Source organism: Pseudopipra pipra, chromosome 6, assembly GCF_036250125.1.
Source record: "Pseudopipra pipra isolate bDixPip1 chromosome 6, bDixPip1.hap1, whole genome shotgun sequence".
In the NCBI taxonomy this organism is placed as follows: Eukaryota; Metazoa; Chordata; class Aves; order Passeriformes; family Pipridae; genus Pseudopipra; species Pseudopipra pipra.
Genome location: NC_087554.1, coordinates 860,743 through 882,139, shown reverse-complemented (window position 1 = coordinate 882,139; position 21,397 = coordinate 860,743). Strand labels below are relative to the sequence as shown.

General features: G+C 56.2%; 2 protein-coding genes across 4 annotated transcripts in view; both read right to left on the bottom strand.

The window, feature by feature from the left end:
- Window positions 1-991: 991 nt before the first annotated feature.
- SYT12 (synaptotagmin 12) lies at window positions 992-10,383 on the bottom strand. Of its 2 annotated transcripts, none has more exons than XM_064659879.1 (8): window positions 9,793-10,383; window positions 7,036-7,100; window positions 5,476-5,669; window positions 4,800-5,192; window positions 2,935-3,150; window positions 2,727-2,847; window positions 2,387-2,520; window positions 992-1,688 (listed from the first exon to the last, which is right to left on the bottom strand). In XM_064659879.1, the coding sequence occupies exons 2-8, from the start codon at window positions 7,070-7,072 to the stop codon at window positions 1,515-1,517; spliced, it is 1,269 nt and encodes a 422-aa protein (XP_064515949.1). In that variant the 5' UTR covers window positions 7,073-7,100; window positions 9,793-10,383; the 3' UTR covers window positions 992-1,514. The 2 variants fall into 2 exon arrangements, with proteins under 2 accessions (XP_064515949.1, XP_064515948.1); XM_064659878.1 differs by having other exon boundaries at window positions 7,036-7,275; window positions 9,793-10,382.
- A 2,729-nt stretch (window positions 10,384-13,112) lies between these two features.
- PTDSS2 (phosphatidylserine synthase 2) overlaps window positions 13,113-21,397 on the bottom strand; it is a 33,828-nt gene continuing 25,543 nt past the window's right edge. For both annotated transcript variants that reach the window (XM_064659870.1, XM_064659872.1), the window contains exons 9-12: window positions 20,837-20,951; window positions 18,919-19,064; window positions 14,909-15,094; window positions 13,113-13,993 (exon numbers count right to left, since the gene is read on the bottom strand). In XM_064659870.1, the coding sequence (XP_064515940.1) occupies window positions 13,849-13,993; window positions 14,909-15,094; window positions 18,919-19,064; window positions 20,837-20,951 (592 nt within the window). In that variant the 3' untranslated portion in view covers window positions 13,113-13,848. The remainder of the gene's footprint in view (window positions 13,994-14,908; window positions 15,095-18,918; window positions 19,065-20,836; window positions 20,952-21,397) is intronic.

Below are 21,397 nucleotides of genomic sequence, written 5' to 3'. Positions count from 1 at the left end.
CGGGGAGGGTGACTAAGGAAATGGATGCCAGCCCAGCAATCCTCTGGCACTGCTTGGAGTGACCCGGCATGTCCACACCACAGCCAGCACAGCCCAAACCCTCAGGGCTGTCCCAGCCCCTCACACCCAGGAGAGGGGCTTGGCAGGGGGCTCAGCCCCGCTCCGGGCTTGCATTGGGATGGGCATGGGGAGCTCCTGGGACACCAAGGTGCACTGGGAACCCCACAGCAGCTAATAAGAAAATTTTCCCCCCAAACCTCGGGGCCTGCGAGTACTGGCTGCGAACAACTTCCCAAAAAAAACCTTCCTCAGTCCTTCAGAAAAGCTCATCCTTCCAGCCCCTCCATCCTTGGCTCGCGCCTCGGTGCCTGGGGCCGGCCGTGCGTCAGCCACGGAGCGATGGCACCAACTCACCTGGCAGCAGATGGGACAGGGGGGCTCCTGGAGGGGAAGGTGGGGAGGAGGAGGAGATGGAGCATGGGAGAGGGAAATCTGGGCATCAGTGAGCAGAGACAGGCACGGGAAAGGAGCCGGAGGCAGAGGGGTGTGATGGAACAGGGACATCACAGCCCTGTCCCAAAGCCAAGGTCAGGCAGGACAGATGAGAAGGGAAAAGTGTCACCAGCTCACGGGATAAGTCACCTCGGAGTCACCTTTAATGGGGGGAAAACGGCTAAATGGCTCATTCCCACTTTTTCCCCCAGGCAGCCACATCCCAGCATGTGCTCGCCCCGCGGCGCTGCTTTCCTGGCACACGGCCCCCAGCTTTCCCAGCCTGGCTCCCCACCAGCATCCTGCAGGCAGGGAAAAGCCGAGGCTCCAGGCAAGGGGGGATGCGGCCCCAGGGCATCCCCTGCCACGAGAGGCTCCAGCGGAGCCCTCTGCCTGTCACCCTCGAAACCTTGGAAACCAAGTCCAGCCCCCTCCTTGCGGCCAGCGGAGACGGGCAGGGATTTACTGCGTGGGAAAACAGACGGAAGGAGAAGCCATATGTAATAACAATCGCTTTTTCTGCTCTTATTGCTCCCTTTCTCCGTTCTCACTGGAAACATTCCGTCCCCAGCACGACACACCGAAATCCCTCTTAAAAATCCCCCCAGGATTGCCGCTCTCGCCGAGAGGAGCCACGCCGTGCTGGCATTTATCACCCCCCTCAGAAAACCCCACATTCCAAAGGAATCCCCCCTCTCCCGTGCAGCCTTGGGGTCCGTGTTTGAGGATTCCACCAATTTTGAGGCCGCTGGGATGCTCAGCCTAGCCATCTGGGGAGGTTCTGGCTGGTTTTGGTCCATCTGGGCTCCTTGCCAGTTGGTCTGTCCACAATCCCCATGTGTGGGGGACCCAGGAGGGCAGAGATGAAGCCACAGAGTCGCTCCATCCATCCTCGGGGTGTTTTAGGCAGGAGCTGCCCCTCTGAGGTGCCACAGAGTCCTGCTCAGCCCCTGCTCGGCGGCTCCTGGCCCCGCGGTGCCCGGCAGAGCTGGCGTCGGGGTGCAGCCCCCCCAGGAGCCCCCCTAATTCCTGCGGAGCGGGTGCCACATGGACACGGGCTTCCTCAGCGTGGCCAGCATCTGGTTCCAGTGCGTGGTGCCCATCCCGCTGGCGGTGGGGCCGATGAGCACGTGGCCCGTGTTGTCACCGCGCCCGTCCTCGCCGCTCTCGGCCACCGTCACGCGCAGGGACAGCTCCTGGGGGGCACGACAGGGGTGTCACCACACACCAGCCCCCAACCCAGACACGTATCCCCGTGCTCTTCCCAAGTGCACACACACACAGAACGTCCATACTCCCTCCACCCCATAAATTCTCCCCCAAAACAGCTGTACCCCACATACAGCCCTCTGTGCCCCCACCCTCTTCAAGCCCACTCCCCGCACTTGAAACCTCCCCCAAATCCCCCCATGCCACTATATATACACACCTTCTTGTACCCCCATACTTACACATCCTCCTATTTTTCCCCACATCCCCTAAATCCAGATATGCCCCTGTCCACATACACAGACACCCCCCCATACATATGCACACCTTATATCCCAGCCCACACATCTACATCCCCCCACAAGAGTCCCCCACACGCATCCCCCCCACCAGCCACTTCCACACATTCACATCCCCTCTGACAGCCCCCACACATCCACATCCCCTCCAAACAGCCCTCCCACCAATCCCCCAAAAGTCACCCACACCCACATCCCCCTAAAAGCCCCTCCCCATGTCTGCTCCATGCCCTGCCCCACTCATACACCCCCAAACCATCCCTGCACACCCCTGGCCCCCACAGCTCCCAGGATCCCCCCAGAACCCCTCATCCTCCTGGAAACTCCCCACTGGAGGATTTGGGGAGCTCGAGGAGCGGTGGTATGTGCCCCAAGCTGGGCCAGACCTGGAGCACGATGGCCGGCACGGAGAAGATCATGGCCTCGTTGAACACGGGGTTGGTGTCCCCCCTCTTCACCGCCGTCTTCTTCTTGCTGATCTTCCTCCCGTCCTGCAGCAGGTACACCTTGACGAAGGGATCTGCTCGAGAGGTGGGGGAGAGACCCCAGGGTCAGTCACACGTGTCCCCAGGGACGTGGAGAAAGAGGGGGGACCCTCTCTAGTGGCTCTTCCTCAGCGGGAGCCGCTCCAGTAAAGATCTGTGTGGTCAGTGGCACAAACCAGGGCAAACCTCAGCCCAACACAAGCCCCCCGTGCCCGCCCGCCCCCCCCCCCAGCCCTCTCACCTGCGGTCACCTTGCCGTTGGTCCACACGAGGTTCTTGGCCTTGACCACCACCACCGTGAGCCGCTCGGCCGTGGGCAGGTAGCTCAGGGAGAGCAGGATCTCCCCCACCGTGTCCACGGGCTGCGGGACACAACGCCCCGTCACCCACCGACCCCTGGGAGCCCCCCCCTGAGGTGGGAGACGGGGCACCCCCCCGGCCCCGCTCACCTTGCTCATGTCCTGCAGGTAGAGCCAGGCGTTGAAGGGGCGCGTGGCCAGGTCCAGGTCGGAGAGCTTGAGCTCGGCCACGCCGGTGCTGACGCTCCTCTCGTCCTCGTCGATGCCGAAGACGGAGAAGCGCAGGCTGTTCTCCTCCAGCGCCGCCGGATCCAGCGGGATGGAGAAGCGCTCGTCGAAGGCCACGGCGTAGGCGCTCCTCTGGATCTGCCACGGGAAGGAGGGGTTGCCCTGGCACCCCTCGGGTTTAGGGGCCACGTCCAAGACCCACCTTGTCTCTCCTCACGGGAGCTGCGAGGAGCGCGTGGCCTCGGGGGGCGAGGGCATCCCCGAGAACAACGAAGCCAGGGAGGGCATCCCCGGCCTGATGGAGCTGGGGGGTCCCAGCCTTCACAGGGATGAGTTATTTCCCACCCCACCACAGCAGCCACTCAGCGACTGGGGTGAAAATCAGGGCTGTGACCTGCCCCCAACGCCTGTTAATTTTTCTAATTAAAAAAATCGAGGTTGGTCTGGTGCTCTCAGATCCATCCAGGCACCCTGAGACCTTGGATGTGCATCTGGCTTGGCCACATCGGGCTCCAGGATTTTGCTGAGGGGGTGTAATCCCCAACCCCACTCCAAACCAATCCCTGCCTGTGCCCAACGGGAATGGTGCCTTTTGGCTGACACTGTCCCCATGTCACATCATTCCCTGGGAGCAGAGGCAGCAGCAGCTCCCGGGGCCCATCCTGAAGGTGTTGATCCCAAAGCTGTTTTTTTCAAACCCCTCCATAAGCACCACCAAAAGCTCCGACTGGGCCTTCATCTGTGGCCTGGGGGCAGCCGAGGACAGAGTGCTGGTGAATTATAAATAATGATGCTAAATAATAAATACCTCCAGAGCAAAAACGAAGAGCCTGAGATCTGGATGGAAAAACGGTCTAAAAGGGCACTGTGGAAATATTTTGGAGGCAGCAGAGGGTGTGTGTGGGTGGAGCAGCACCTCATCCCCCGCAGAGGGGTTTCTTTGGTGGGATGAAGATTCCAAATAAATATCCCGATTAAATCAAACTGGCTGACCCTGAGCTCTCCAAAAAGCAGCTGCTGAAGGAAAACTGAGGCTCCTGCTTTCTGAGACCAGCTTTCGGGGTGCTTAAAAAGAGAAGTTTTGCCCCAAATCCATCCCCGGTGGTGGACCTGACATTGCAGCCACATGGATCTTTCTGCATGGAGAGGGAAAAGCTGTGGCAAGGAGAGGGATTGCAGGGCCTCTGGGGACTCAGGGGGCTGTGGGGACTCAGGGGGCTGTGGGACCATGGCAAGACACCAAGAGCACCTGCCCAAACTGCCACTGCCCCCCAAGTTCCACCCCAGGCCACTTCTTCCACCTCCCACAGCATCCCCAGCACTTGGAGCAGGGCAATTCAAGCAGGAAAACTGCCACCAGCCACGCTCAGAGATGACAAAGTCAGCCCAAATCCCAGCCAAAGGGGAGACACCTCTGCCTATGCCAAGCCTCTGATGTGCAAACCCATCTGGGACACCCCCCAAAATCCTGTGCCAACTGCATCCAGTCCGGACGCACCGGGAGCTTCCCACTCCCAAACCCCCGTCACTGCCCTGGGAAGCTGACATCCCCAAAATCCCATGCCAACCATATCCAGCCCTGGCATGCCTGAAGTCTCCTAATCCCAAACCCCAAACTTCCCACTGCCCCAGGGAAGCTGAAACCCCCAAAATCCCGTGCCAACCGCACCCGGTGTCTGGAGCTCCCTGCTCCCAAACTCCCACCACTGCCCTGGGGAGTGTGCCCAAGGGATACTGCCACCCAAAATCCCATGCCAGGGTTCTGTGGGGGACCTGGGGGGACTCACCCGGGAGATGCCGACGATCTGCTCGGCCGGGAGGAGGCTGATCCGCATGAAGCAGGACTCGAACCGCGCGTCCTCCTTCTCCAGCAGGTCCTTGCCCTGCAGCAGCGTCACGTGCAGGGCGGCCGCCTTCCCGTCGTACTCCATGGACACCTCCACCTGCCCCACCGTGAAATCCTGCCCGAAGTTGTTCCCGATGGACGAGATGGAGTTGAGGGAGTCGGCCGAGATGGATTTCTTCAGGGGGCCGTAGTGGGCCAGGCCCAGGTCTCTGCCCATCAGCTCCAGGCTGCCCAGCTCCTGGATGCTCTCCAAGGTGTCCTCTGCCCTCAGGCTGCTCCTGCGGCTGGCAGCGCTCTGACCCGGCGTCCGCTGCGAGCCCGGGGCCAGCCCTCGCTGCCAGGGAAAGGAAACCAGGCGATGCCATCCCGTCCCTCCAGCTGGGCTTCTCCGGCGCCTCTTTGGATGCCTCCCGGCCCCTGCCTGGCCCCAAGCTGCTGCGGCAGCGAGCCCGGTGCCTCCCGCAGCTCCCAGCTCCGCCGATCCCCCCAAACGCTCCACCAGCACCGGGTCGCCGCCCGTGGCCGTTCCCGCTGGGAGCCAGGAGATATTTTCACCCTTCCAGTATCCCACACGTTGCGAAGGGAAGGAGACCAACCCGACTTTCCCCCCTTTTTACCTTGTGCCTGACGTCCGGATACGCGGCTCCGTACTTCTGCTCCAGGTACCGGTAGTCATAGTTGGGGAAGGGGGAAGGGGCCGGGTAGCTGCCGGAGCGCCAGAGCTTCCAGAGGTTGATGGCTGCGATTCCCAGCAGCGCCAAGGCGCCGGCGGCGTAGAGCCCGATCTCCCACCGCGGCGGGCTGGAGGCCACTGGAGGGGACAAGGGACTCCGTGAGCTCGTCACGACCCCCGGGCTGAGCCTTCAGACCCAGCCGCTTCCACGCCAGGAACTCGGCTCCGAGCTCCGAGGACGGGATGGGCCAAGGGGGGATAAACCACAGCTCCCACCCGGGTCAGGCAGCGGCTTTGCCAGCCAAAAAAAATGACAGTCCTGGCTTGGCTTTCTCGGGAGGTGACGTGCTCCTGCTTCCCAGCCCCGCTTCCCAGCGAGTGGCTGCATCACTCCCGGGGTGCCGGGGGTCCCTTCGCCAACTGCGGCTCCGTCCCACCGACAGATGTGCCCCGTGCGCATCTGCATCGCCCTCGCTGCCGCCTGGGTCCCCACGGGCTGGGGATGCCAGGAAAATCCAGAAATAGGGGAAAAACCAAACCCAAAAGCTGCTGGAAACGGGGGCAGAGCCCCCCGGGTGCTGCTGGAGCGAGCGGGGAGGGAGCGCCGGGCTCGGCAGCGATGCTCCAGCGAGCGGTTCCTGCTGCATTGCACCAGCCTCCATCACTCCCGCGCGGAACCGACACCGGCCGCTCCGGGGAGCGTAAAAACAGCGGGAAAAGAAAGGATTTCTCATCCCAGAGCGCTGCCGGGGAGCCCTCCGGCATCGCGGCGCGGCGCTCCCTCCTTCGGAGCCGGAAAAAGCCCAAAGCCGGGCTGAACTCCCACATCGCATCCGAGCACAGGCACAACCTGCTGCTCCCCCCAGCCCTCCTCCGGCAGGAACGGAGGAAGGATGAGCAGAAGGAACTGACTATCTGCATCCAAAGCACCTAATCCGGATACCGGGAGCAGCCCAGAGGGATCTCGGGGGTTAAACCTCGGGGTAAGAGCCAGGCCCTGCTTCCTCCACCTCTCCTCAAACCCCATAAGGACTCTGATTTATCCCTGCATCCTGGCTAAGGATGCTGGAGGAAGAAGTCAGAGGTTTCCTGTGCCAGAGTTCCCAGGCTCCTGCTACGACAGAGGGGCAAAACTCGAGAATAAAAATAAAATTGGCAGAATAATCCTTTACTGGCGCCTGCTTCTGAATTACTCCAGGTACAAAAATCCCAGCTGAACTGCAACCTGCTTCCTCCTCACTCCTGCCCCTTTCTGAGGGCTGAGCACTGAAACTTGGGGGCTTTAAGGGTTTTCCCCACGTTTTAGGAAACTAAACCCCATATCTTGGAGGCTTTTAAGGGTTTTACCCACGTTTTGGCAAACAAAATCCCACAGGCGTGTGGAGCAGAGGGTTCTCCCGGTGGGAAGCAGCGAGGACCAGCCATCCCCTCCCAAAAAAGACCTCGGTGTGAGCCCGGCCAGCTCTGCCCCAAACCCTCCCCGGGCTCTCTGGGGAGGACTCACCGCTGAAGCGGGACCTGCTGACGTGCCCGGTGTCCATGGCAAACGCTCCCTGCGAGCGGGACAGCCTGGAATGCGCGAGACACGGCCTCAGGGCGAAGGCAAAATCGTTCAAAAATCGAACGCCTTGTGATTTTCCTGCAGTGAGCGTTCCATCACCGCTCCCCCTCCGCTGCTCCCGGCCTTGGCTCCTCTTCCAGGCGCTGAGCAAAGGCGCTGAAGCCTCTCAGCCGGCGGCAGGAGCTGGAGGAGGGATGGAAACCACTTGGGAAGAGGCAGAGCCGCTCGATTTACCTCGTGAGTGTTTAGTGGGTGACATTCCCAACCGGAATGTCCTCCCTCCCGCAGCCCTTAAAGCCCTTTGCTGCTTTTCCAGCTTAAATCTTTCTTCTCCTCCTGCAGTTTGCCAGACTCTCCCGAGGCTCTGCCCTGGCCCCAGGTGAGGGGGGCAGTCCCACTCCCCAGTTTTGGGGTTGCTGCAGGTGATGCCATTCCCCAGGAATCAGCTCCCACGGTGGGAAAGCTCCGCCACCTTCCCCCCATGAAGGGGTTTTCCCAATCGAGTCATACGAGAGATCCATCCTAATGGAGGGAAGCTGCTCCTCCAGGCAGATCCCAGTGAAGGCACCACGGATGCCGAAGGGGATTTATCCAGGACAACTATTTCCTGCTGTACAAAGGGGGTTTGAGATCCCCCAAAACACCCAGCAAGCAAATCTAACAGGAACTGAGCCAGAATGCTCCCTGGCATCCCAGCCAGGAGATCACAGCCCATGGGATGCTGACATGATCCCACAGACCCCCAACCTCAGCACTGCACCTAAACCCTCTCCCCACCCCCCTCAGAGCCCCCTCTCCAGAATTTCCACAGCCCCAAAGCCTACTCATGGCACGGGAGAAGGAGCTGGGTTGGCCTCAGATGGATGATCCCGCAATATTTGGGTCTCACTCTCCAGCTCCTCTCAGGTGCTCACAGCTTCAAGCACTGTGGGGTGATCAACCCTCCCCAAAACCATCCAGGCTTGGATTTTAACAGGCAAAGGTGGGGCTGTCAGTGTATTATAGAGGAAAATATGAGCTGTGCTGGCCTGGCCTGGCTGGGGACCCTCTGCAGGGACACACGGTCCATTTTTGGGCTAACAGGAGGGAGGGGGGGGTCCCGAATGCAACCCAAAGGGACAGTGAGGCTGAGGTGGGGCTGGGAGATGCCCAGCTCCTCCCCAGCCTCCTCCCACCGGCACAAACCTCCCCAGGCGACCGATAAAACAGGAGTAACCCGGCTGAGAACGTGCTGAACTCGTGTCACACACGGGCTGAGCTCAGCTCAAGGGATGCTCTGCTGTTCGGTGCTGAAAACTGGCATCCAAACAGAGCAACACGATGGAGATTTGCCACCTCTTTTTGTGCCCTGAAAAGCTCCCATGCCCAAGCAAGGGGCTTTGCTCCTTTCCACGTTCCCCAGTGTTTGGGTTTTTTTAACACGAAAATAGCAAAGTTTTCACGACCGACTCTTCCTGCAGGAGGACAAACCTCCTCCATCTCTTCCCAATTTCTCTTGGAAATTAAAAAGAATTCCTGATTTTCCTTGTCTTTCAGAGCTTCTCCCCTCAAACCCTCCTTCTCTAAGCAGCAAGTTAAGCAGATTTCCGAGGCATCACCCGGAAAGAGACTGCGGTGCTCAGCTCTAGGATGAAATCCAGAGGTATTTTCCTGTTAGGAAAACAGCATCAACCTCTCCCGAGCGAGGAAACGGAGGTGGAGGTGCTCGGGGAAGGATTCATGGCTTTTTTTGTAAACTAAGCTCTTCCCCGGAGCGTTTCACTGAGCTGCTCTGACATCCCCCTGACCTGCTGCTCAAAATCCTGGGAAATCAAACCTGAGGGATTTGGAAGGAGCTGGCACCATTCTCCCGCTGCCGGCAGCTCAGGGATAGGTGGATTTCTTACCCACAGACCTCAAGACCAGGGTGCAGAGCCCTGGTTTGGGGTAGAGAGCCCCAGAACAGGGTGCAGAATCCCAGAACAGGGTGCAGAACCCTGGTTTGGGGTACAGAGCCCCCTCCATCCATCCTAACATCCCAATACTCAGGGCCAGGGCAGCTTTGTTTTCCTTGGGAGCTGCTGCAGACCTTGGGTTCCTTTTCCCGCTTGGAGGGGCAATAAAACAGCTGGACGAGGAGAGAGAAACAGCATCAAAGCCGTGTGTCCCCCCTGGAAAAGGGGGTCCCCCCCAACCTTCGGGACTTGTCACCCGGCTGCTGTTCTGGCACCACCACCAGCTGAGGCTGCAGGCACAGAAACCAAATTGCTGGTCCCAGAGCAAAGGGACCAACCTGGGTACGACCCCTCCCCGAGCACGCTGCAGTCCCCAAATGTCCCAGTCCAGGTTCCAGCCATCTCCCTGCTCATCCATCCCTCCCTGCCGTGCCGGGTGTGCTGAGCCCGGGCTAAACTCGGCTCGCTGGTGCCACTGGTCCTGCGGCTGTGCCCACCCGGGCGGGGCTCTGCCAGCCCCTTCCATCCCCCTCCTGCCCTGCCTGGCCTCCATCCGCAGGGCACAGGAGTGGGATGGAGTTCGCTCCTGGCACGGATAAAAAGACGCATCCCAAACTTGCCAAAACACAAGGATTTGGGCTCCGCGCTCACCCACCGCCCTCCCCGGCCCCTCGCAGGGGACCCATCCCACCCCCACGGGCACCAAAACCGGCGGCCCCCACCGCTGCACCCCCCGCACCCCCCGGTTCCTCCCGCCGCGCTTTACCTGGACAGGTACAAATCCTCGGGGATCTGCGGGGATCCTCGGGGTGTCCGCTCCCACGGCGGGGGGAACGCGGCGACCGCCGGGGTCCGCCCGGCCGGCGGTGGGGACCGGGCAGAGCCCCCTCCGCTGCCCGGGGGTCCCCGAGCTCAGCCCCGGGATCCAAGGAGCTCCTCCCTCCCGGGATGCTTCCCGCCGGTGGGTACCGGGCGGGACCCCCTCTCCGCTGCCCGGGGGTCCCTGCGGGTTGGGAGCTCAGCCCCGGGATCTCCGCCCCCCCCGCCCCCCAACCCGGGATGCTTCCCGGCCGTGCCAGACCGGGAGCGGCTCCGCTCCCTCGCCCAGCCCAGCTCGGGGCGGAGCCGGGCGGCACTGCCCGCTCATCCGTGCCATGAGCTGGGCGGTCTCTGCGCTCGCCAGACCCTCCTCGGGGTTTGGCTTAACCCGGCCTAAACCCCCCCCCGGGCAGAGCGGAGCGGGGGAGAAGCGACTTGCCGGTGTTGCGGGAGATGCTCTGCCCTGCCCGGGGGCGACGGGCCTGGGCACCCAGGGGAGGGGATGCAGGGGTCTCTCACTCTCGATTTGCCTCCCAGGTTGGCAGCTTTCCTTAGGAAGTTGCGATAAAAACCCCCAGAAAATCACCCCAAACCCCACAAACCCACCCCAAACCCCAGCCAGGAGCGTGGAGGGACAATGCCAGCTCCCTCATCCCACACCAGAGACCCTCCACTGCCTGCAGGCAGCTCTGGGCACAGGGAGCTTCCCCAAATCCCACTTCCCACTGCTCAGGGACCCCCTGCACCTCTGCATCTCCAGCTCCTCCTCCTCGTGCATCCTGATGAGTGTTTCTCTCCATGGGGACCCACATCCCCTCCCAGTGCCCCCCAAAGCCAGTGGGATCATCACCCCAGAGCCAAATCCTCAGGTCCCAAACAGCTTCCAGCTGGGTGTCCCTCCTGGCCATGGGGACACCTGGGGCCATCCAGCAAGGTCTTGAGAAAAAAACCCGTCAGATCCTCTCCCTCTGCAGCAAAAGGTGGAACCTTTTGGGATTTGGCCCAAAAAGCCCCTTGGGCAGTTTGGACACCAAAGGCTCTGTGCCCACCACACCTGTGACACCGTGACCATCGGCCACACTGCCCCTCCACACCATCCCAGGGGATCTTCCCTTTCCCTGCCTTCACACCCACGTTTTCAGCCACCTTACCTCAGGTGCCAGGTGACTTCCAGGGCATTAAGGAGTTATTTCAGACAGCAGGAGAATCGCTTTGCTTGGAGAAAACGGAATAATTGCAACTTTGCAGGGAGAAAAGCCCACGCACCCTGAGCAAAGGTGGTCTCAGGGGCCACGGAGCAGTGTGACATTCCAGAGGAGCTGTAATTCCCAGGAACACCCAGGACAGTCAGCCACAGGGCCAGCTCAACCCCTGCTGCAGCTCCCTGCTCCAGAGGGAGGGCACCACTGGGACATGGTCCCACAATCTTCCCGGTGGGGAGTTCATTTTCAGGGAAAAAACAGAGCAAGTTTCAACTGTGCCAAAAACATCACCTGAGTGGGGGGAGCTGCCTCATCCTGCAGCCAAGGGTCCTTTCCATTGGGCTTCCTGGCCCTTCTTCTGGGTGTAGCTGGAAAACAGCAGGCCGTGGTCCTTTCCCAGTTCCCAAACTTCCTCTGCATCCCCAATGATGGGACAGGGTGTCCCCTCCAGGGCACAGCCCAGGACCCATCACCCTCCTGCAGGGCTCCAGCCTCAGGGCAAAGGTAACCCCCCCCCCCCCCTCGAGCTGTTCTGGACAGGACAGGATTGGGATGAGGTTTGGAAATCTCCAAAGGGCACCTGGATTTATCCAGCCTCACACAGGCACCAACTCACCTATTAAACATTCCTCCCTTTTGAAGCCAACACTTACCTTTGGTCAACATCGTTACGAAGTCAGGGTGTAACCACAGGTGGGACAGACCTGTTCCAGCTTCCTGACCCAGGAGAGCTGGATACATCTGTGTGTGGAAGCAGGAGCCTGCCCCCTCTGCCCTCTTCACAGGGATAGTCCTATTTTAGGCCACCCCAAACGTCATTCCCATGAGGCCTGTTGGCTTCTCCCCATGAGGCTGCTTGGAGCACCTCGAGGTGATCACAAAGGGATTCCTAAATCCAGCTGAGTTTGCTGTGATCAGAGCCCACCTTTTTCCCTGAAAACCTGGACATGTTCCTTACCTGGAGGCGCAGCATCCATCATCCATCCAGTGTGCTGGGGGTGGGGACGCAGCCCGAGCCCCCTCAGCCCCCCAGCTCCACGTGTGACATGACAAGAGGGGACCCAAGGGCACATGCTGTCCCAAGGAACACGCTGCACACAGGGCTTTATTACACGGGCAGGATCCACACTACCCCTGGGAGCTGTCAGATGGATGCAGGCGAGTCAGTGTTTCCTGTATTAGGTAAAAAGCTCCAGGATATTTCGGGAACAGCAGGGATTCCTCACCGGGTGATGCCAGCGCAGGCCCTCTGGTGGGAAGGGTGTGCAGTAACAGGTCCCCCTGGGTCACCTGACCACCACCCCAACAGGTCATTCAAGAATTCCACACTGCCCATTGACCACTTTTTATGGCTGGGAAGTACCTGGGACGCCAAAGCTGGGAAAAATGCAGGTGTTGGTTGTCATTCCCATACGAGACCAAACCGATCAAAACTGTGGATGTTCACCAGGCAGCAGCCCTGCAAGCTCCTGCCACTTCCAAAATCTGGGGTTACGCCCTTGGAATTACACTGTGGCATTTGTGCCGTTTTCCTCTGGATAAACACTTCCTTGGAAAGCACCCTTTGGCAGCCTGATTGGACCAGAGCACTGAAGCAGTGACAGGGTGACACCAGTGCCCGGGACCGCGCCGCGAGAGCTCAGAGCAGAGGGTACAGAATCCACGCTCACTGGAGCTCTTACATTTTGGGAATGTAACCTGGGGGATAAAAAAAAAGCAGCCCAGCTTTCCAATTCCTTTTCCAGGATGCTGAGTCACCAGCAGAAACACTGCCTGGCTCAGGATGCTCAGACCTCCCCGGCCACACCGTGCCAGGGACGACACGCTCGGCCTGGGCCCGCTGCTGGCAGGGGGGTGGCACAGGGACAGAGGCCGGGCGTGGGACTGCAGGGAACAGCTTTTCCAGCTGGACTCAGAGATTCCTCACTCCGGAGCTACCCCGGGAGGAAGAGGGCAGTGATGAAGGGTGAGTGTGCCAGAGCCCAGGAGCGAGACCGTCCTGGTGGGGACACAAACCCAGCTGAGGACGAGGCAAATAACTTCAGACTGACGGAGCAACTCCCGGTTTCTGCTTGTGACACATTTTACTCCGCAGAGCGAAGGCAGGTTGACCTTTCTCACTTCACCTTCCCTTACATTTAAGAGATGACCAAGACTAAAAGAGAAATTAAAAATAAGAGCTAAGGAGAAGCTGGCCTGTCTCCCCAGAGCTGTGATACACCACGAAACTACCACAGGCCGCTCCAGGATGCTGGAAGTCAAGTCAGATCCCCCATGGAGGGGCTGGACCAGCAGTGTAGTGTGGTTCATCCTGTGCAAGGAGCAGCTCGGTCACAGGGCTCGGTTCACCCGCGTTCCTCTCGCCGAACACTTCGCCCAATCCTCCTCCACAGCTCCAGGTAGTTTCAGCAGGAAGGAAAGGACTCATTTCCCGTGCCTGGTCTCTGCACAGCCCAGAACAAGTGTTCCTAATGCCCGAACGCCCCGTGGAACTCTGGGAACAGAGCAGCAGATCCCTGTGTGCTGTGCTCCGAGCCCCCGCCTCCACACCCGGTCTGGAGGACACACAGCACCCGCTGAAGGTCCCTGTTGTGCGGCGTTGGCTCTGACTTCCCTCCACACAGACCTTCTCCGACGACAGGAGGAGAAAGGAAGGGGGGTGTCCGTGCCATCCTTCCCCCCCCAGGGGATTCCCACACGCTGGAACGCTAACAATGACAATTAGGAGTTAGGGTGAGGTCGGGACTGTGCCCCAGGCCCGCTCGAGCACCACGAGTTCCCGTCAGCCCCGCGGCTGCTGCTCAGAGTTTCCTCTCCCGGGCTCTGTTCCCGTTGGGCTCATCCAGCGGCGCCGAGTGCCGGTCCCCGTTGCTCAGGCACTTGTCCTTCTCGTGCCTGTGCTCCTGCTTCTGCCGCCGGATCTCCTTGTACCGCAGGGTGATGTCCCTGCAGCAAACACACAGCACACAGTTCCAGCCTGCAGCACGAGCAGCAAGGAAGTCTGCCCTGAATGAAGCTCCCTTGGGATCACTTAACCCACTGGAGCCTCCGGCTGACATTTCTACAAGTGCTGATGGCATGGGTAGGGACACCTTCCACCAGCCCAGGTTGCTCCAACCAGGCCTTGGACACTTTCAGGGATGGGGCAGCCACAGCTTCTCTGGGCAACCTGTGCCAGGGCCTCCCCACCCTCACCGGGAAGAATTTCTTCCCAATATCCCAACTAACCCTGCCCTCTGGCAGTGTGAAGCCAGTGCCCCTTGTCCTGTCACTCCCTCATATGCAGAGTCCCTCTCCACCTTCCTTGTAGGCCCCTTCTGATACTGGAAGACTACCAATTCCTTGAGCCCTGTGCAGCTGCTTTCCATGGACTTGCTCAGAGCAGCATCCAAACCAAACACACATCACTTGGCTCCCTTGTCCCAGTGCTGGGACAGCTCAGACAACCTCAGACTGTTCTGGTAATGAAGCTGGAAACACCTCAGTCTAGCATGGAGGGAAAATAAAACCCCAATCCCATCTCCCACCTTCCCTCCCCTGGGAGCACTGGTGCAGTCAGGCACTTCCCTGCTGCCTCCTCCTGCAGCAGCATTAACACAGGCAGGGCCACAAAGCTTCCCAGAACCCCAGACTGGTTTGGGCTGGAAGGGACCTCAAAGGCCAACTTGTTCCACGGGCAGGGAGAAGGTGATCCAGAAAGAAAACTTCTAGGGCTCAGGCACAGAGAGCTCCCTGTTCATTTAACAGCTGCAGCCACCCAGGAGAGCTGTGCTCCCTCTCCAGTAACAACAGCACATTTGAGGAGGGGCTGTCGAGCAAACCCCCCTAAAACCCAGATGCAGCACATCCCACCCCACTGACCGGATGAAGAAGCGCCAGGCTGTCCAGGTGAGCACCAGGATAATCCCCAGGATCCAGCACTGGGTGATGTAGAAGGGCAGGGAAAGTGTGAGTGTGTAGGGATCGTACTTGACCACGATCAGGAACTCCGTGGCAGTAATAGCAGCAACCAGCCAGGCCTGCTGGCCCAGCTTCTTGTGGAACTTCCTGCCAAACAAACACACAGACAAGACATTTCCTTGCTGTCAGATGAAGGATTTGGAGAAACCTCCACAAAAGTACAGCTGGGAGAGCAATTTCAGTCAGCTCTGCACAGTTCTGAGAGTCTAGTTTGGATCACACACGCGTTAAGACAACTTTCATGTTGGTGTTACTTTGGTTTCCTCTCAGAGGCTCTGAAAACACACGAAAAGTTAAACTTCATCCCCATGCTCAGGTAAATCCACATAAATCAATCATCTGATCAGCCTGAGACCAGCAGGTGTTCAGGGTACGGTACCAATGGGGAGCTCTGCCCCTGGATTTCTTCTGCAAACCTCAGCCACGCTGCCTTAAACATATTTAATCCTTCTGGGATTGCATTCTGGAAACTTAATCTCTTCCCAAAAAAGGCATCCACTCCGGGGCTCTGATGTAATGTAAACTGGATTTTTTTTTGTACCTAATGGTTAATTTTTCTGGTGTGATTACATTTCTGCCAGTGGTACAGAGGTGGCTGAAGATTAATGAACCTAAATTAAATAAATGGGATTTCTGGTTCAGAAAGTCACCCCTGGTGACAAAAAGGCTCTTTTCCTTTAAAAACTAAAAGCTTACTTAACAAAATATTGAAAGTAAATTTTTTTTTTTTGGTATCCATCAGATATGTCTGTAGTCATTTACACCCACCAGACACCAGCTTAAAGTTAAAAACAAAACCAGAAAAACCCCACAAAACATACAGTCATGTATAAAAAAATCCATATACTTATACATAAAAAAATCCATATAGTTATATATATATATATATAAATATATAATAGTTGGTAGGAACCATTTCCATTTGTTTTTGTAAGCAGTGAACTGGAAAAAGAAATGCCAAGTACCCCAAAACAGCAAAGAAATACAGGATAGGAACTAAAATTTACTGCTGCAGTAGTAAAGAGTGATGGCTAAGTTTTATTATTACGAAATACTAAAGAAAACTCTCACGCAGACTTTGCTGTAATCAAAATTTATGGAAAAATGGAGTCTAGGAAAGGTATCAGCTGTATTCCTGGTTATTAAAGAAGTAAAAGGTGATGGGAAGGTCTCAGGAAGCCTTATTCCAGGTAACTAGAAATCTGGGAAATCTAGGAAAGCTGCTGACCTGCACCAGGAGGATCCTCCTCTTCCCTTATCCACCCATGTCCTTTTGGGGTTTTTTCACCCCAAGGCATCCATTCTGCTGCCTCTCATATTCCCATTGCTCATATCTGCTCCCATCCCTTTGGACTGTCAGTGCCTGGGAAGGGATCTGAGCATGGAGACCCAACAGGGCTTCTCCTCCCTCTCCTGAATCCAGGGAGTCCATCTCCCACCACACACACAGCTTCTTACACACCAGGCCCAGAGTCAGGTTTGACACCAATGAACAGTTCAAACTACACCAAATCATCCAAAGGCACTGGGAAAAACAGGAAATAAAGGAAGTGTAGGTGACTGTTGATGCAGAGGGGACAAGTGCATTCCATTTGAAAGGTCTCCTGCCTGGATCACCTCCATGAAAGGCTTCAGAAACTGCTCCAGGGGGTTCAGCTCATGTGGCAGATTAAATGGGCAAAGACCAGCCTTAACCACTGGCAGAGAGATAAAAGGAAGCAGCAGATGTCTCCCTGGGAATTCCAGCTGTTCAGATGATGAGGGCAGTTTTCTGCTCTCCTTCTTCCTCTGCCATCAGGGGAACAGATGACAGACAGAATTAAAGGCAAACCCTACACAAGAGCCAGGCAGATCCTAAAGCTGCCTGGAAGGAAGAGACCTGGTTTCCTGCCCTCCTACTCGTGGGAGATTTTAAAGAAAAGCCCTTTTTTCACGTGATGAGTGAGATTAAAATTCCTGGCCTCTGTGCAGACTCCTTGGAAGCGACAGGAAGACTACAATCAGGAATGTAAGATGAGCTCAAATGCTACAGACTGCTGCACCAAGACATTCCTGGTCAGGAAGATTTCACACATCCAGTCCTCAGGAACTCGGAGGCAGCGTGTGGGTCAGTGTGGTGTGTGAGGGCTGGAGGGCAGCTTCACCCCTCCTCCTGGGCTGTGGCAATTCCAGGGACTCCACCAGCACTGTGCTCAGCCCAAGGTCCTGCAGGCAAAGCCCCAGAACTGTCTGCAGATCCTCAGAATCCTGAGTGGGAAGAAGAGTCTCCATATCGGAATTTCACTGCTTTCTAGACCCAGCATTGCAGGGTTGGTTGAAGAGATCTCATTCATTTATTCCAGACAATCCTATCACCAGCAGGCAATGCTTCTGTCAAGGCCAATGGAATATTCCAATCTCTGAGCGTTAAGTTTCCAAAAGGAAAAGGTCAGAAGGGTTTCCCACGTGTTGTTAGCTGGGAGCCCCTGGTACAGCCAGCTCTTCCCAGCAGCTTCTACCCACACAACCACGGGAAGAATCCTAAATGATCCTGGGTTTGAAACGACGTGCAAGTGAAGGTGGTAAATGGGGGCAGATTTTCTCTGCCTGGATGGCCTGGAACACACAAAGGAACTGAAGGCTGGTTGCAAAATCAGGTGCTCAGTTCTGCAGGACCAGCCCGATGTCAGCTCTGGAGGGGGCATCAAGCAGAGCCAGGAACCTCAGAATCTGGGGGGGGGGGGGGGGGCAGTTCCCCACCACAGAACATGGCAGGAGGTGGGGGCAATGATGTGGATATGCAGCTTGGGATGAGTTTCTCCAGCTTGTGGAAAGAACGGCCCCAAAGGGCCCCGGGAACGAGGCAGCGGTGACAGACGGCTCTCCCAAATGTCAGTGTTATGCCATGTGGTTGAACTGAGGGCAGAGGAGCTTTTCCAACCCAAACACAAGGCCCAGAAGATGAATGGAGCTAAGGAGAGGAGCTCAGCAGCGAGAGGCAGAGACCTCTTCTTACCTGTGAGTTGGAGGCACGTCCCAAACCAGTAGGTCCAAGGGCAGGGCAGCTGCCACTGCGGAATGTCCTGAAATCCGACTAAGCAATGTGGGTTGGCCCTTCTTCCCAGTTCTAGGAGCCAAAGCCTTGCAAGGGGAACTGATCTTCAGAGAGTGTTGGAACCCTAAATTCTGAACACAGACACTTTTTGGTGTTGGTCAGCGACAGACAATGAACACCCCTGGAAGCCAGGCGTGGCCTCGGGCTCGGGATGTGGGCTCAGGCAAGTTGTGACATTAAAAGAAAAGGTGATATTTGAGAAACAAAGCTTTCTCAGCTCTCACATGGTCTGCAGAAACAAAAGCAGCGAGGACAAATATGATGCTGGAGTGGGAACAGTCTGAAGAACATGCACTTGTGTGTGTGGTGCTTCACCTGCAGCACTTGCTACCGAGGGCCTCTGACCTGCAAGAGGATGCCAGGAATGCTCCGGAGGGCCAGGGACCAGTGGGAGAACACGGCTCAAGGAAAGAAGTGCCCTTAGGAATCCCATTTTTTAATAGTTTGGGCCCTGATGTCCTCGGAGGGCACGTCCAAGGACCGCAGTCCCTGGCTCTCAGTCTGGAATTGGAGCGCAGCGCTGCCCTGCCCACGAGCCAGTGGCACTCCAGCTCCTTCACACATTCCATTCTCCACAGAGAGACCCTTTATGAAACACTGAGCTCAGAACAGTGCACACAGAACGCCCTTAACAACAGCTGCCCTCTGACCAGGGAGAGTGGGACCTCCAAAACAAAGGAACACAAAGCAGATGCTTTGGGATTAGGCCTTTTTTCGCCCCTGACAAGCTGCCTGAGATGGATGCCAACAAGCCGGAGCAAATTCCAAACAAAGCACGTGGAGCTGGACATGGGAAGTACAGAGAGGTTGGGCTTACGGGTCGTCCATGAAGTCGTAGATCTCCCTCATGGCCACCCCTCCCACGTTGACAAAAAACACCAGGCGCAGCAGGACCAAGTAGTGCTCCGGGGGCATCCACAGCACAAACTTCAGGTAGAACGTGTTCAGCTCTGCCAACAGAAACTGAGAGAAAGGACATCTTAATTACACTGAGAAAACCTGGGTGGGTGAAGCCTGGAATCCCCCCCCACTTCCCAGTCCTGCTCCGTGTCACCGAGTGAACCACCAGCAGCTTCAGCAATCACCACCCACAGCTGGGATTTTAAATGTTTTCACTGGGTTGGAAGAGGCTCTAAAAATCACAACAGAAAGCTGGGAAAGCGCTGCCTGAAATTTTGAGCAAGTTCTTGACCTCCAAATAAGGAGCTTGAACTGCAAATTCTAAAGGCAACGACTTCTCCTTCCGCTGTCACTTAAAATCTGGCTGATGGATAACAAGAGGAATGAGCTGCACATCCTGGGGTGGGGGGGAATTGGTTTGTGTTTTCTTTACACAGTTGTGCAAATGTCACTCTCAAAGCCAGCTTAGGTTGGTTATAAATTATATATATATAACTTGGTTATAAATTAAGAGCAAAACGTTCCCAAGTGGGCTGCCCTGGCAATGTGCTGAAGGGAGCAAAGAGACACCAGACTGTCACTTCAAAAGGAATGATAACAAAGGGCATTAAGCATTGCTTAAGCCAAAGGAGTGAGCCAAAACCTGAAGCTGCTTAGAAACTGTCAGCTCAAGCTGAGTTTTGCTAAAAGAAACGTAATCCCACAGCCCAGTATAAATTCACTGGAATCCCTCAGCTGCTGCAGCACCTAAACCCCAGTGTCTTCAGGGTGCAACCACTAACCATTTGGGGAAACATCTGTTTTATTTATACAGTTTTTTCCTTCTCCCACAAAGTAGGGGAGCCTCAGCAAGCCTGGTGTGCCGTGTGAGCTTGGCCAGTGTTCCCCTGCAGCAGAAACCAGGGACTGTGAGCTTGTTCTAGCAAGTTCTGTATTAAAAATACAGAGTCATGTCCTGAGCCACAGAAACTGGTTAATGCCCTGTGTCACTATAAGCATCACAGCATGGTTTTTAGTTAAATGTCACAGTTGTTGGGTTGAAATAAGTTTGAGTTACCCAGAGCAGAGCCAAGTGACATCCCCCAGATGGCACAAAGGCCAAAGTCCCTCAGGCTGGGAAAGGGGCAGGAGTGGGGAAAAAACACTCAAACTGCCCAATTAACCCTCCCTATCAGTGTCATGTGGGTGATAACTTCTGTTTCACAGTCACAGGTATGAATTCCAGATGCTGCATTCCCATAATACGAATCCAGCCACTCAGGTGCTAAGTGTTCAGCGAGACACAAAAAAAGAAAAATCTAGGATAACTGAATTATTTAAGCCTGTATAAAAATGTTATTTATGTATATTATTATTTTAAAATTATACACAATATATATCTTAAATATTATTACTTAAAATATTATATTTTTTAACTATTTAAGCCTGTATAAACATACTACCAGAGGCAGTAGTGTGCTTCAGGAGCCCTGCTCTGGGGAGCTTGAGTACGGCCCTTTCCAGCTGCATTGTGACCCATACCTGCACAAAACTGAGGGAAAGGAGCCACTCACACCCCAAACCAATGCTTTTGGGGGCAGAAACTTGATCAAATGTGTGCAGACCCCAGTTTGTATCACTCACAGTGCCAGCAACAGTGTTCAGCAAATATCTGTGCCATGAATCTGTCACCTGTCCCAGAGACACGGACACATATCCCAGTCCTGTGGGATTGGGAAGCGATCCCTTCTGGCCTCAGCTCCAGGAATAGCACCTCCCAGAAGTGCATCCCGGGTCACCCCCTGTGCTACAAACCACGAAACCAAAGGGCAGGAGGGCCAGAGAGGTCTCCTCACCACGAAGATGATGCCACAGACGGCGAGCCACCTGCGCAGGCTGGACGCCGGCTTCCACTCGAACTTCACCCAGCTGTAGGGGGTGAACTGGAAGACAATTCTCTTCATTTTGCCCCTGGAAAAAAAAAAAAAAAAAAAAAGCAGGTTTAATGAAAAGCAGGGAAGAGACACTGAGCAGTGTTTCCATTTCAGACACCAACTCGGGGCTGAAAAATGCCTGCGTTTACTCCATCAAAATCACAATTTAATGAGGTTAACTCTGAGTTAGAGAAGCTTGTTATTTTAACTATCAATTTAAGCTTTAATATGCTACATCCACTGTTGTCAGCAGTTCTGCTCTGCTCAGCAAAGACACTACAGAGCACGATGGGTCATTACTGGTACACGACTATAAGGGATTTATTAAAATTTAATTCCCAGTGTCCCAATTCCTGTGAAGTTCTGGTTACCAGGGAATGCACGAAGATGAAGCAGATCCTTGCTGTGAATGAGAGCATGATCTCAACTTGGATCCCTGCCTCTTCTTTTAACAACTGCATTAAATAAGCCCACTTCCACAGG